Source organism: Asterias amurensis, chromosome 3 (assembly GCF_032118995.1).
Source record: "Asterias amurensis chromosome 3, ASM3211899v1".
Taxonomy (NCBI): domain Eukaryota; kingdom Metazoa; phylum Echinodermata; class Asteroidea; order Forcipulatida; family Asteriidae; genus Asterias; species Asterias amurensis.
The window spans coordinates 18,791,033-18,806,173 of NC_092650.1; the positions used below are offsets into that span (position 1 = coordinate 18,791,033).

Sequence of the window (15,141 nt, forward strand, 5' to 3'; positions counted from 1 at the left end):
TTTGTGTTTTTTGTGTGACTGTGATAAAAACCCTGCCCCGACTAGGGAAACTCAGTTGGGAACTAAAAGCCCAATCTTCATGCATGAACAGTCCAAAGTGGGATTCGAACCAGGGTTGGTTCACAGTGTGAAAATCTGACCGGTCCAATGGGATTCGAACCAGGGTCCCCAGAGTGAAAATATGACAACTTCGAGGCTAGTATTTGAACAGGTTTGGAGAATAGGTGACAATCATTATTCACAATCAAATTCAAGTGGTCTGATTTCTCGATGTGTTGGAGCTTAGATTTACCATGTTTTGATTTTACAAGTTGGTAATGTGGTTCATTGTAGGGGAAAAACTTCTTTTTTTTTAGCACGGGCCCGGGGGGGGGGGGGGGGGGGGGAGTCGTGACGATCATTTAAAGATAATAGCGCCCTCTATTGAGCTTGTCAACAATGCAGAGTTACATACTTAGAATAGACGGGCGGTAGGAGATAGTTCACCTGTTTTCAATCAAGTAGCATCATACAAATTTAAGGTGAGTTTGCCACAATTTAAGAATTTTTATTAAATTGAAAAATCGAAAATTATATCAAGAAGAAATTAGGTCCTATAAAGCCATAGAAAGTGCAAAACTGAACGAATACATTTTAGGTATTTTATGGTATTGTCTGTTTTTAAATTTAAAGATGGCGGACTTGGAAGATTCGTTTCTTGACGACCAAGCAGAAGATGCTCTGCTTGCAGGCGGTGATGATGATCACGATACTTCTACAGGACTCGTTCTGCAATCCCCAGGTGCAGATGATACTGGAGTAGAAGATGCTGTAAGTATTTTGTTGAATGTTGGTTAGACAATCATTATTTAATAATTCACTTGCACTTTCCCATCCCAGTAATGAGTAACTGGTCGGTTGTGGTTCCTAGCTGTTTTTGAGCAACTCTAGTCTTATTAAACTTATATTATAAAGTCTACGGGTCCTACTACTTGCCGTCAACTCACTTGCGCCGTCAACTCGCCGTCAACTCCTCCACTCCAGTATATATTTAAAATCCATAAAAGAAGCATAGAACTGTAACGTATCAGCTCAAAGAGAATTCGCGTAAATGTTAGGTCATATTTCGGAATAAAAATTTAGGTTTTTTTCTCGTGAAAAAATGATCTCAAAGCAGCAAAACCGTCGGCCGCCATCTTGCTTTTTCACATGGATTAGTCTTGGCTAGGTATGTGACAAAAAAATTCAAATTCAACATTTTGGCTTTGTTTTAATACCATTGGAAAGAGCTCACAGTAAGCATTACAATGATGTAAATTGTTTGGTCATGGGTCAATTATTAAAAAAGTTATGAATATTTTAAGATTTAATTGACGGGCTTAATTTTGTATTGTTTTATAATAGAAAAACAAAGAAAACGTGTGACCTTTTGGGACTTTTCGGAGAGTTCTGAACCAAAAATTGTCATAACTTTTGTAATATCCCACAGATTTTAATAAAACTTTCAGTAAAGAAAGCCTTACTAACACAGAACACTTTGCAACTCTTTTTAATTACTATAAAAGATGGGTTCCTTAATTTTAGTTACTGACATTAAAAAAAGGGATAATTTTCTTAACGAACAAAAACAAAAAACACAAAGTCATGCGACTTGAGGATTTTGTTTTGAACAACATTTTACCCACTTACAATTGAGTAACATGTATCTTTAAGAAAGTATCAAGTCTTCACAGATGAAGTCAACTGCCAGTGTGTATTTTGAAAGGTCAAAGTCTTCTGCATCATCATCATACAGCTGATCCTCCTTCCAGTACCCGATCCGGTAAGTTCCCCCATTTCTCTTCAACAATTTTTCTACCTTCCCGAAGTACACGGTTTTCTCCTGAGTGTCTTCATCATACCAAATGTGTGAAAGTTTGTGACCGACAATCTTCCCACCAATGATGTCCTTAACGGTTTGAAGTCTGTCTTCTCCCAAATCCCCAAATTCATTTTGTTTGCTCAAATCCAGTGACCCTGTGTCACAGGATCTGAGTAACCGATCCAGCTTCTGCCTGTCTTTTGTTTTCTGTTTCTGGAGTTTGTTAGCCAGCCGTTTGCAAATCTCTGCTTGGATTTCTCTACTTTTCTTCCGTCTCTCTTGTCTGTGCTTTCTTCCTAATGTTATTGCCACCTCAATCAGCTTTGCTCTCTTTTCTTCTTCCAGATTGTCGAGAAAATCAACCACTTTATTTTTCTGCGCCCGGATCCTTGACGACAAGTAACACATCGTTGCATTTGGGGCACGTTCTTTAGAGGCACTAAACATCCCCATTATTTCCTCGGCATCTATGTTGTGACATCTTGCAGACTCAGTTTCTGTTCTTAATTTGTCGGTCAAGTCGGTGCCGAAATACCGCTCGTACTGTTTTTCTAGTACGCTAACACTTGCAGAGAGACAGGCCCCCATCATTGTCTCAAATAATGGATCATCTGCTGGCTTCTGTTGGAGTTTGCCGAGAGTTTCATCAGTAGACTTGAGTTCATTGCCGAAGAAATCTGTTGTAGTGGACAGCGTGTCAAGTGGGGTGAGGGAAAACTTCTTCATAAGAGCAACAACTTCCTTGACAATGGTGATGCCATCGATGTGACTAATTGGAGACTCACTGGATGTGTAGAACGTGGCCATCCATGGTCCTGAGAGTAATTTTCCGATCAGCCCCAGAATTTGAATTTCAACTTGGGAACAAGGATTCAAGAAATCTTGCCTTATCCCCCCCAGAAGACCACCGCAAGTAACAGTTCCTTCTTCAAACATCTTCAGGAAAAAATCACGATGTGAATGAAGTTTGCCACAGATGTGAAACATTATGTGGAGGCGGTTACCTCTATATCTTGGAATGAGTCCTCTTGGAAGTCCGGCATTATCCAAGTAGGTTTTAAAACCTTTTGGGTCCCCGCGACCGTCTTTATAACGTAGTTTGTTGACTGCAAGAACAAGTTGGTGACTCAAGGACTCAGTCCCCCATAACTTTTTACCAACATCAGCAGGTTCCATAATTTTTAGCGTTGATCTTGTCTTACTGGCGATGGTATCTAAGGGATGGAGGTGACAGTTGAGCTCGTTGAGGGATTTTCTCCAGGACAGTTCAAGTCGTTGTATGGTAGCATGGTTCACTGCAGCTCTGTCAGACATTGTATTTGATATGTTATTTAGTATTTTTTTCCGATTTTCTGAGAAGTTAGTTGAGTAGAACTGGCAGTAAACATCGTTGATGCGTTGAATACTTGCTTCGATGTGTAGTGCGTAATCCTCTGATGTACCACCAGCCAATTGGTCAATATCAAGTATGTGGCAGGTTGTCTGGGTAGTGATATGAACACTATTGACGTGGACACCTTCTTGAGTCGTCGCATCAAAACCAAGAGTGATATTTTGATTTTGAAGAAGAATTTCAGCAGCTTGAAAGTCAGAAATGACTCCCAACTCCCTGGTCATCATCTCTACAGTGTTTCGGTGTGGAACTTTGTCAAGAATAACTCCAGACCGTCTCGCAAACTGTTGAATCAGAGTTGGTACGTTTTTTGTTGGAACATGATTAACTACTGCATCATACACCAACATCCTCATTTCTGGGGAATACACTTTGCCTTCCTTCTGTAATTTACTTTCCCCAAGCTGCAATGACTCGACTGTCTCTTGTAAACAAAGGTTTTCATTCTCCAAGGCTATTATAGTTGAAGTTTTCACATTGACTTCATCCTGCAGTTTCTGGAATTCGACATCATCAGTAGCTTCAGAGGAGCATCTCTTCTTGTTCACATTTTGAAGTCGTTTGTTGTTTCGCCTTGAATTTTTTAGTTTTTTCTTTGTTTCAGCCAGCTCCTTTGCCAACACCGTCTTTGAAAACTGTACTCTGAGGCGTTTTATTTTGTTGTCCTTCTTTTTTAGTGAAAGGTCTTTGCGTGTTATTACCTGGTTTAGATATTTTACTTTATGCAGACTTTGGTAGTTGATTTCACGTCGCAATTTTGCTATCTTATTTTTGTACTTAAGCTTCATGGTACTCCTTGTCTGGGAAAGATACTCCAATCTTTTTTTCAGCTTCAATTTCCTGGGAGTAAGAAGCCCTTGACGTGGAGAGGAGCGATTAGACGAAGATGATCTTGGTGTCTTTGGCAGCTGGGGATCAATAGGCTGTTCTGAAGTTCCACGCTGGGGGCGGGGCTCAAGCTGTGCTGAAGTTCCAGGTTTGGGGTCAAGCTGTTGTGAAGTTCCAGGCTGGGGGTCAAGCTGTTGTGATGTTCCAGGCTGGGGCTCAAGCTGTTGTGATGTTCCAGGCTGGGGGTCAAGCTGTTGTGATGTTCCAGGCTGGGGGTCAAGCTGTTGTGATGTTCCAGGCTGGGGGTCAAGCTGTTGTGAAGTTCCAGGCTGGGGGTCAAGCTGTTGTGAAGTTCCAGGCTGGGGGTCAAGCTGTTGTGAAGTTCCAGGCTGGGGCTCAAGCTGTTGTGATGTTCCAGGCTGGGGGTCAAGCTGTTGTGATGTTCCAGGCTGGGGGTCAAGCTGTTGTGAAGTTCCAGGCTGGGGGTCAAGCTGTTGTGAAGTTCCAGGCTGGGGCTCAAGCTGTTGTGATGTTCCAGGCTGAGGCTGAACCTCCTTTGGACCTGAAATTTGAATAATTTACAAACCTTTGTTACTACAATGTATAATAAAATGATATTTGGGTTGAAAGTTTGAAGATTTAAGTTTGGGCTTGACAATTGAAAAGATTCAATAATAAACTCACCACAGTGCAAGTCAGAAAACAGGTGATGTCAATATTATTATAATATACAGATAATCACCACAAAGGAAAACTCAGTAGGGCAAAGAGAACAAATAATAAAAAATCACTTGTGTGTGCATTGTCACAATTTAATTTTGTTTTGTTAATTTCCATGATAGGCCTATGTATAAAACATTTAAGATTCTCAATGATTTTATTATTTCACGTACTTCGCAAAACAAGTAAGAAAGACACTTACTGTCAAAATGTTCTAGCTTGGAGGTCTCTGGCTCAGGATCTTCATTGACAGGATTGAACAATTGGTTGCAAAGGGATGCGTATTTCTCCATTTCAGAATCACGCCTTAAATTCTTGAACTTCTTTGCTTGGGTCAGAAGAGATTGAAGCTGGCTGAGATTAATGACACATGATGGAAGTTTTTTCATCACTGCCATTATAGTCTTTGTCCTAGAGCTGTCATTTATGATGTACTGAAGAAGTACATGGCCATTCTTGAAATTCTTCAGTTCTTCAGGGAAGATGCTAAAATTATCTGTCAAGTATTGGCGTATCTTGCCAACCTTTGCTGGCAATGCCAGTTTCCTTTTCTTTGGTGGCATTATTGTCGCCTATCACAAACCCTATAAACAAAATAAAAAGAAGAATGTAAAAATGACAAATTATATAAATTTATAGGGAATGGCATTTACACAAGAGTCAATACTTTAAATTAAAAAAAAAAAAAAAAAAAAATTTTTTTTTTTTTTTTTTTTTTTTTTGCGGCGAGGAAGTGGAATTTTTCTTTAATTAAATCAATTATTTCATAACCTGTTTATTTAAACACTAATTAAAATTAAAAACAATCTATAAAAAAACCGCGAAATGACCTTAAAACCACACAACATGAAGGTTAAGAAATACACCGTCGAAAAACAAGGCAGCCTGTGTTTGTAAACATTGCCACTGACCAATCACATTGCCGAGATTGGGTCACGTGACGTCAGGATCGCTTATGTAATTTTTCTCTACTGAAAAACCACCCTTACAAATCCATAATCATCGGTGTCTGTGAGTCATAATTTACACTTTTTTTTCGTAAAGTCAATGGGAAACATCCCCAAGTCTCATTTAAGAATGATTTTAGAGCCTAAAAGTAGTTTAAAAGGAAGTGACAGTATTTTACATAAAGCATCCGGCAGTATGAAATCCGGCCATTTTAAAAAATTTCGCCACTGACGCAACATTTTGCGGCCGGTAAAAATTAAAGTGGGGGTTATCAGAATCACTTCAAATTCACAGTAAGTATAGACGAACATATGAACAAACAATGAGTATAGGTTTTAAAACAAACAAAGCTTACCTTCGGAGAACGAATCGATGACTTTGATGACCCAAAACTTTCACGGATTTTTTTTTTCACTTTTACAACTCGGATCGAAAAAATCCGAAGACTCTGATAGACAGGAACATGTGTACTACGTCATCAACACATGTGCAGTAAGTATGCTCTTAAAATGCGACTACTACCCTCAAACTGATGACGCGACTTACTGCGCGGCCGGTCAATGAACGGTCAGTTCGGGGGTGCACGGAGCTACGCACGGGATCCCCGGATTGTCACGTACCTATCTTGGCCCAGACGTCAATGATTGTTTTTGTTTTTTTATCAACTCAAAGGCGTTTTTGTGAATGAAATTTTACCGAAAACCATGAGAAATATGTAGTTTAGCCCAGACTTAACACTTCCGTGCCCCATTTATAAATTTTTCATGTAAATTTAATGAGTTGACGGCACGAAAATGAGTTGACGGCAAGTCGGCGAGTTGACGGCAAGTAGTAGGACCGAAGTCTACAGACTATTTTTAAATCTAATCTAAAATTAATAAATTGAAAGTCAAGAAACCAGCGGTCGATTGACCAAATTTTTCCTAATTTCTGATAAATCTTAGGACTTAGGACAGGTTCAGTTCAGTATCCAAATAAGTAGGACGCATTTAATTGAATTGAACCCATCCTAAAGTTAGGTCAGGACGGGTTACTCGAGTTAAGCGTTTCGTGAGATTGGCTGCTGGCCACAGAGCAGAGTAGATATCTGGCCTCTGTTTACCCCTGGTCTTCCCATTGACTTAAAGATTTTCCAATGGAAGTACCCTTTGGACGTTGCCCTTTCATTTCAATGAAATTTCAGGCCTGAGAATATAAAAGAAACTATCGGAAAACTTTCTTTATCTTTCCAGCACTTTTTCACTTATTTTTACCCAAAAAGCAAAGGTGCGGGTTTGGAAGGATCATCTCATTTGAGTTAATTGAGTAGTATTTTATTTCCAAACTATCCATTTTGTTATAACAACGATAACAAACTTATAGTGTTACTTCAATATAACTCTATGATAAATTAAATGCATTTAAAATAGTTACTCCCAGGATCAGGATCACTTTGAATATTGATTAGTAGTGTGTCGTTTAAAAAGTTTCCTGTTGAGAAAAAAGCAAAAAACTATCATTTTAATCTACTAGTCTAGACTAAAACTACTTATTTCTCATGGCTTCAAGAATTGCATCTCATAATGATAAAGAACACTACATTAAATGGCATTGATGTTTTCCTCTCTTTATTTTCAGGAACTTGAAGAAATCAAAGCTAGGGTGCGTGAGATGGAGGAGGAGGCAGAGAAGCTGAAGGAGATGCAGAATGAAGTTGAGAAGCAGATGAACATGAGCTCACCACCACCCCCAGGGTCCGTCGTACCGCTGTCTCTGGAAGACAAACAAGAAGTCGACAATCGCTCCGTCTACGTTGGAAATGTAAGAATAGAATGTAATTTGTAATTGTTTACGTTAACAGAAGGACCACGGAGCTTGGACAGCTCAATGGAAATAAACATTCACAATTTTAACCGTAGCTATGATGCGGGTGGACTGAGGACTGTACTCGTAAACTGACTATGTCTTATGGGATCAGGCATACCACCATAATCTTAGTCAAGCTGTTTGGATGTTGAGTTACTGAACAATGTTGGACTGCTGTCTGCCTATTACATGTATTAAGTAAAGCCTGGTTCATACTTCCTGCGAATGCAAAGTGAATTTTGGTGACACAATAATCGGTACGCGCTCCCTTTCCAATTGTGATGCAAGAACATTCACTTCGCATGATTATTATATGCTTTTATGTAGGATCAGTCATACCACCATATTCTCAGTCCAACAGTTTGGCCAGTGCTGACTAATTGGATTTGATTGATTTTGTTAGTGTAAGGCCAAATCATTGCAATCCACATGAGGAATAAGGAATGTACGTTTTTGATCGACCATTGATTTGAAGAAAGGGGAAATATAACAACGCTTAAAAATCTGGTAATTTTTTACAGAACCTGTTATTTTGTTCGTAAAAGTACTTTGATAATTGTAATGTGTCTCATATTTGCAGGTGTCCGCTCCTGGTCTGAACCTTAAGACCTCAGAAGCAAGTCATAAAATATTTCTCTAATTTCCACTGTTCAAATTTCAACTGAAATTGTAACATGACCTGTATTTACTACCCCTCTAGGTTGATTATTCAACAACAGCTGAAGAACTAGAAGCGCACTTCCACGGTTGCGGCCTCATCAATCGAGTTACCATCCTTTGTGATAAGTTCACGGGTCACCCTAAGGGGTAAGTGTTTGGTTCAGGAAATCAAAATTCTTCCTTATTGATAAATTCTGAACATACAATTGACAGTCGGTCAGCAGAAGAAAAGAAAAATTAAACTCAAGAGGAGTTAATTTTATAGCTCTGCTTTAAGCAGAATATAGTGGTTAACCATTTTCTTTTAAGCACAAATAAGCAGGACATCGGTTAAAGATGGTACACTCGGCATGGTATTGTGGTTGGTTCCTTATTTTGTTGAGCATCATTTTTTGTTTATAGCTCCTTTGTGTGACTAAAGCAAATTTCATCTTAGAGAGAGCAAGTTCATTATGTTTTGCAAGGGGTACTTCTATTTGAAGATCTTAAAGTCTATGAGAAAGGGCACAAAGGTCTAGACCGGGGGGCAACCATGGTCTCTGTGGCCTTCATGTAACTCCAGGCCTGCAAAAGTGCTTCATACAAAATCTCAATCCCTTAAAACCCAGCCAGGAAAATTATTTGAGTGTGATTTGTCTCTCCTGCGTTGCAGGTTTGCTTATGTAGAGTTCGCTGAAAAGGATATGTTACAGCCTGCCTTAGCTCTGGACGACTCACTTTTTAAAGGAAGACAGATTAAGGTGAGAAAAAGTTTGAAACATTCCTCTGGACCTTCAGCTACCTTTTTGTGTGTACTGCTAATGTTACAGTAAAGTTAATGTATTGTTCTTAGGGCTGTGGCTCATGCTTTGGCTGTGGCTCCAGCTTGGCTCTGGCTTGAGGCAAGTTTTGGAGCAATGTGCTGCTTTTTTGATGTCACTTCAACATCAAACTGTGCTGAAGCCTGGATAGAGGTTTTGGGAAAAGCCCCTAGAGTCCAAATTTGCATTGCATTCTAGTCCACAAAAAAACCATTCCTATTCAGCCACTTTGCAAAGTCAAGCTCAGCAGAAATCAGCCAAATTGGGTTCCATGTAGTTCATATGGTTACAATCGGTGCCCCTATAATTTGTGACTTAGCTGTGAGTTTGGTAAGCAGTATTTTCTCTTCTGCTTTATGAGATTGGCCCATTGTCCCAGTGAAGTATTAACGGCATGTACCATGTAAACACTTGCCATGCTCATAAAAGATCCAACATTTGTGAAATCTTACATTAGTTTTCTTTTCTATTGCTGAAAGAGTCATACAATTAAAGGCAGTGGACACTATTGGTAATTGTCAAAGCCTAGCCTTCACATTAATTTGGTGTATCTTAACATATGCATAAAATAACAAACCTGTGAAAATTTGAGCTCAATCGGTCATCGAAGTTGCGAGATAATAATGAAAGAAAAATAACCCTTGTCACACGAAGTTGCGTGCGTTTAGATGGTTGATTTCGAGACCTCAAGTTCTAAATCTGAGGTCTCGAAATCAAATTCGTGGAAAATTACTCCTTTCTCCAAAACTAGGTCACTTCAGAGGGAGCTGTTTCTCACAAGGTGTTATACCATCAACCTCTCCCCATTACTCGTCACCAAGAAAGGTTTTATGCCAATAATTATTTTGAGTAATTACCAATAGTGTCCACTGCCTTTAAGACAGTTTGTTATCTCCAGTGCCATACATCTAAAGAATTCTTTTGTCAACGTGTTTATAGGTGTCTTTAAAACGAACCAACCGGCCAGGCATCTCAACCACAGACAGACCTGGACGTGGTGGGCGATTCCGAGGTGGCACTAGATCCTACCGTGGTGCCTACAGTCCCTATGCAAATGCCTACTCTGGCTACAGGCCAAGAAGATATAGGTAAGATCTCCTGAAGGTCAAATTTTTTATTACAATTGGAATTTAACTTAAAATGAGTAGTTATTGAGGCAATTGAAAAAATAGTGAGAAATATACGGTTCTGTGAGGGGAACTTGAAGTTGTTCCTACATATTATGTGCAATAATAAGATTATGAGGCATGCCATGCCCGTGCTGTTGGATCGACCTCTGCTGGCATCGTCTGAAAAGACGGCCCGACGATGATGAGGATGATGAAGGTGGCTGTATGCTTTGGTTACACGTCCAAACAGTGAAGTTTTAGAGTGTATTTGTTATAGTATTAGCTAAAATCTGATGTCAGATAAATTTAGTTATAACGAAATCGGGTAGGAAACCAACATGTAGGCCTCCAGTTATAATGGCTTCATGGAATTCTTTCCATCATACTTATTAGGGTCTAATACTAATGCTAATTGGTATCCTAATCCTTATCCAAAACCAGACCTGGAATTACACAATAGCCATAAAGGCCATGGCCTTGGTGCCCCTGGGTCAACTTGGCATTGGTGCCCCTTCAAAAGGTTCCTGTAGACTTTCAGATTTTTCATTGCAAAATTGGAGTTGCCCTGCCCTCTCAAAGATAAAATTCCAGCCCTGTTAAACTCCTCTAAATTCAACCGTATTTGTTTGATTCTGTTGGACTGCACTGGTAAACTAAATAATAAGGCCCCTTAAGTGGCACCATAATCAGAGTCTTAACAGTTTGATGTCAGACTTTGATGAGGGACAGGTTCATATAGATTCAAGTTAAAAAATGCTTTAGCTTATTTGTCTCTTACGGTAATCTTCCCTTACTAGTAAAATATGAGGCAAAACAAAAGTTGTTTATTGGTGGGGGTTAGCACAGTACACTGGGTAACACGGTTTTAATATTTATGTGTGTTTAAATGTGATGTCCTGTTACTTTTAATCCGAATTTCTTGTTCTTTTGCACCAACGAGAAAATAAAAAGAGAATAAAAAAAAAATAACAATATATATAAAAAAAAATCAGAATAAAAAAAAAAAGTAAAAAAAAAAAAAAAGAGAGAGAAAGAAAAAGAGAAGAAAAAAAAATAAGCAAACTGTAGGTTGGGACTGGGAAAGGTGTCTTCATGGATTGGTGCAGGCTTGGTTAAATCCAGCATGGTAAGTAACTGATCCTCATCTTCTGGTGTGATCAAAAGCAAGAGAAGGGTGGACAAATATATTTTAGCCTTTGAGAAAGACTCTGCTATGGTCAAATTGTCAGGATATCAACTATTTTTTTACAAAAAAACTATTTACTTAAAAAATATTTCTTTAAAATACCTGGTCAGTTCTTGTTTGAAAAGTTTAATTTTTTAAAGAAAATTGATATCAATATCTTTTACCAAAAAAGTGATTATCTGTAAAATTAATAATTTTTGTCAGTTAAAAATGATTCATTTTATATGTATACAGCAGGGTACTCCATAGAATTGTTTAAAACTTGGTGGCTTTCTGGACCCAAATTTTGAAAGCTTGGTGTTTATTTTTTGGTTTTTAAAGACCCGCTGTGCAATCTGGGCATTCTAAACAATTTTATCTTTAATATTTTTGTGAATTTGATCTGAAAAGGTAAGAAAAAAGCAAAGTTAAATATCCATCTGGATATGCTGGTTTGTGCATCTGTGCAAGAATCTTGATAAGTAGGCTGTTGCCAATGATTATGCAGTTTGCAGTATTCTGTCTTTTAAAAGTAGAAATTTTATGTAATGTAGGTATGTAATGTAGGTCTTGTCGAAACCAGGCACCTGTACTGTGGACCAGGCGAGATTGTCTACGAAAACAAGTTGAAAATAAAATGCGTATGGTTGGAAAGATGTTTTAAAAGTAGATTATAATGATCTACTCAAAAATGCCCGGTTTTCCTCACGCGGCGTGAACTAACATGGCCTGTGTTAGTTCGCAAAATAAAAGGAAAACCACAAAATTTTAAGGGTTTTTGTGTCAATCAATATATTCTACTTTTAAAATACTTTCTAAATATATGTGTTTCATAACGAATAGTTTTAAACACTTGTCATAGACCAACTGGCCCGATCCAATGCAACGTGTTGTCTAGCCTTGCTCAAGGCAGTCGAATTATTCACTCCGAAAAAAGACCGCCGCTGTATAAAAACCCACTCGTATTCACTGTGCGGAAAAACCCACCCGTAATCACTATGCGTAACATCGCACGACACGATGCCCCCGTACACTATCCGCATGCGGAGGCCGTCAGGCCGACAGCCTTGTAGGGTCTGTGTTGAAGCCACTGACCTCATTACTATAATAAGCGTAGAGTTCCCACAGTCAGCTCATTACCATAATGCCCGCGAAAGATGAGACATGTCTACATCATCACACACCACCACCACGGACGCTCAGCGAGCATGATAGGCGTGTGTGATTGGACGTCAAAATGAATAATTCATTTGCCTCACATCCTGTGTTGTCTGATAGGTCTGACGAACGATATACATATTCATGAGCTGTATACTAGCATATCCTAGAGCCCCCCCAATTTCGTCCACTATTGGAATTTTTTCAATACAACACATTAAAACGGGAAGATACAGACCCGACAAGGCTGTCGGCCTGACGGCCTCCGCATGCGGTTAGTGGTGTACGAGTGCGATGACTTGTGTGAACAGTATTCGTGCGATGTGACAGTGTGTATACGGGTGGGTCATTCGGTGTGATCGCACACACCATGCATAGGGTATACGGCGGGTGGGTTTACAGCTGCGTCTTTTCGGAGCGAATAATGCGACTGCCTTGAGCAAGGCTACGTGTTGTCCCTTTAAGCTCTGATGATGCAGGTTGTTTACGTATTGAAGCACCAGGGCCTGCGGCATTAGTCCATCTGTTTACCGAACACAATCAGAGCATACTGAAAATTTGAGTTGTTACAGCACCGGTTCTTTTTAAAACCACCACAACTTATAGAACAAACATTGTATTATGATGTACAGGATGTTACCACAAGCCTTTTAAGATTGTGTCTCCAACATGGAATTTTTAGTATTTTCATATTTATGTTTCCTCGCTTAGCATCATGTGTTACTTGACCTCAAAATTTATTGGAAAAGGTGAGATGTTTAACCAGGCTTTTCTCAAAATCTCCTCAAGCCATTTTCAAATGGAAAAATAAGCTGTAGTTTGTATTACTAGTGATGCACAGAGTCTGTAAACCTCCCACATTGTGATGCATTCTATGTGACTATGGCCGTGTCCGAATTGGCGACTTCGGCTACAGCTACGGCTACATCAGCGCGTCTGTCAGTGTTGAGGGATAGGCAGACGCGCGCGCCCTAGCCGTAGCTGTAGCCGAAGTCGCCAATTCGGACACGGCCTAAGAGAGGTTTGCAGTAACACCATGTGAATATCTCTTTTGAGTAGTGTTGGTTCTGAAAGGAACCGGTGGTAAGGGACTCAATATTTTTCTGAACCAACACTACTCAATTCACATGGTGTTACCTCAAATCTCTGTTATACTTCCACCATGCAAAGTTTCAAATCCTATGCATTATGTGTGGCTCTTGGTCTAGTGATAGCGCAGGGGGAACTCAGGCCAGAGAGCTGTTGTTCATGAGTTTGAAAGTCGTCAAATTTCATCTGTGTTAAGTTACTGGTGCAAATAGGTACGGGTCCTACTAAAAACCACAATCTAACTAACACACTTCTTATCTCTCTTTCTTTTCACAGACCGAGACGCTACACCACCAGGTATTCCCCTTACTGAGAAAAAAAATATATTGTACGTATGTTTGTGGCTTTTATCAAAGTCTTCAATAGTGAAGGAAATGTTGTGAGCATGCCAGTAACTTCTTTGTCAACAGAACCATTTCTAAAAAAAGCCATAAAAATATTCACACAAAAATGCGGACAAAAATTGCTTCTTGTGATCTAAGCCAGCTTGTTAGACAACAGAATGTTAAGGTATGTGACCAGCATATTCTCAGAATGTGCAACCTCTGTTCCAGGAAATCTGTTATTTCTTTTAATAATTTACTGTTGAGACGTTGTACAGGTTTATTAATTTTGGTTTTTACGGATACACCAATGTGTGTAAAGCTCTGTATACTCAGTACTTTCCCCCACGAGTCCTGTGAAAAAATGTCACGTTACTCGAGTGGCATTCTAATCCATGACCCTTGCAATTTTAGAGCAGTGTCTTACCAACTAGACTACCGATATTGCCCGTTAGCTATTAGAGGCAGTTCGAATCCTATGTTTTGGCAGCAGATACCGCAACGATGTTATTATATTTGGTGGGTTTGGTCCCCCCCCTCGTCTTTTTGTTGGTTGTGAGCTTGAAAAGGCTTCTTGGTGTTCGGATTGTTTTGGAGCAACTACTCTCGAAGGTGAAGGTAAAATAATTGCAGCCTTATTTCATGACTTCCTTTGGTCAATTGTCTACCTTAGTCCTGAAACTATTTTGATAATTTATTTCCTTGATCACATCTAAAAAACTTGTGACAGATTTCTTAGCAAAATTTAACATCCCATTTGTAATTAATAATGATTTTACAGGAAAACAAATAACTTTTTGTTTAATTCATGTAGGTTGCTTTTTAGGAAGAGTTAAAATGGTCTTTTATTGCAAGTTTTCAGATAAATGAATCTGCTTAAGTTTTATTAAAATGACTGATGGTAAAACAGAAACTGGGTGCCTTTTTACATACATACTTTTTAATATTTATTTATTCATTTATTCATTACTTCAATATTTACATTTTTTTTCTCTCATTACATTTCATGTTCAAAATAAAAAGGGCAATTAAAAAGAAAAGAACAACACATAATTAAATAAATATGATCGTCCAAACTCTTACAAATCAACAGGATTTTAAGGACTCATGAGGGAAAATTTATTTCTTTACCATAACATATTTTTTTAGAAAGTTGAACCCTGAAGAAAAGCAACTGGCCCCAGATGTTAACATTGTTGACCTTTTACTTGAAAGAAGATGCAAATAAAATGTCAAAATATACATCCGTGTCAATGATCTGTC

General features: G+C 38.9%; 2 protein-coding genes across 2 annotated transcripts; one reads left to right on the plus strand and one right to left on the minus strand.

The window, feature by feature from the left end:
- The first annotated feature begins 433 nt into the window (after positions 1-433).
- Positions 434-15,120, plus strand: LOC139935011 (polyadenylate-binding protein 2-like). The gene is made up of 7 exons (XM_071929454.1): positions 434-521; positions 673-810; positions 7,347-7,529; positions 8,275-8,381; positions 8,887-8,974; positions 9,974-10,122; positions 13,832-15,120. The coding sequence occupies exons 2-7, from the start codon at positions 673-675 to the stop codon at positions 13,866-13,868; spliced, it is 702 nt and encodes a 233-aa protein (XP_071785555.1). The 5' UTR covers positions 434-521; the 3' UTR covers positions 13,869-15,120.
- LOC139935013 (uncharacterized) lies at positions 1,363-5,358 on the minus strand. The gene is made up of 3 exons (XM_071929456.1): positions 4,984-5,358; positions 4,613-4,623; positions 1,363-4,402 (listed from the first exon to the last, which is right to left on the minus strand). The coding sequence occupies exons 1-3, from the start codon at positions 5,342-5,344 to the stop codon at positions 1,688-1,690; spliced, it is 3,087 nt and encodes a 1,028-aa protein (XP_071785557.1). The 5' UTR covers positions 5,345-5,358; the 3' UTR covers positions 1,363-1,687.
- Positions 15,121-15,141: the final 21 nt, after the last annotated feature.

What these genes read in the sequence shown, in the direction of transcription:
- LOC139935011 (XM_071929454.1), top strand. Translation starts at nt 673, where the DNA reads ATGGCGGACTTGGAAGATTCGTTTCTTGACGACCAAGCAGAAGATGCT. An exon ending in ATACTGGAGTAGAAGATGCT is followed by an intron (nt 811 to 7,346) that starts GTAAGTATTTTG and finishes CTTTATTTTCAG; the next exon opens with GAACTTGAAGAAATCAAAGC. An exon ending in TTAAAGGAAGACAGATTAAG is followed by an intron (nt 8,975 to 9,973) that starts GTGAGAAAAAGT and finishes ACGTGTTTATAG; the next exon opens with GTGTCTTTAAAACGAACCAA.
- LOC139935013 (XM_071929456.1), bottom strand. Translation starts at nt 5,344, where the DNA reads ATGCCACCAAAGAAAAGGAAACTGGCATTGCCAGCAAAGGTTGGCAAG.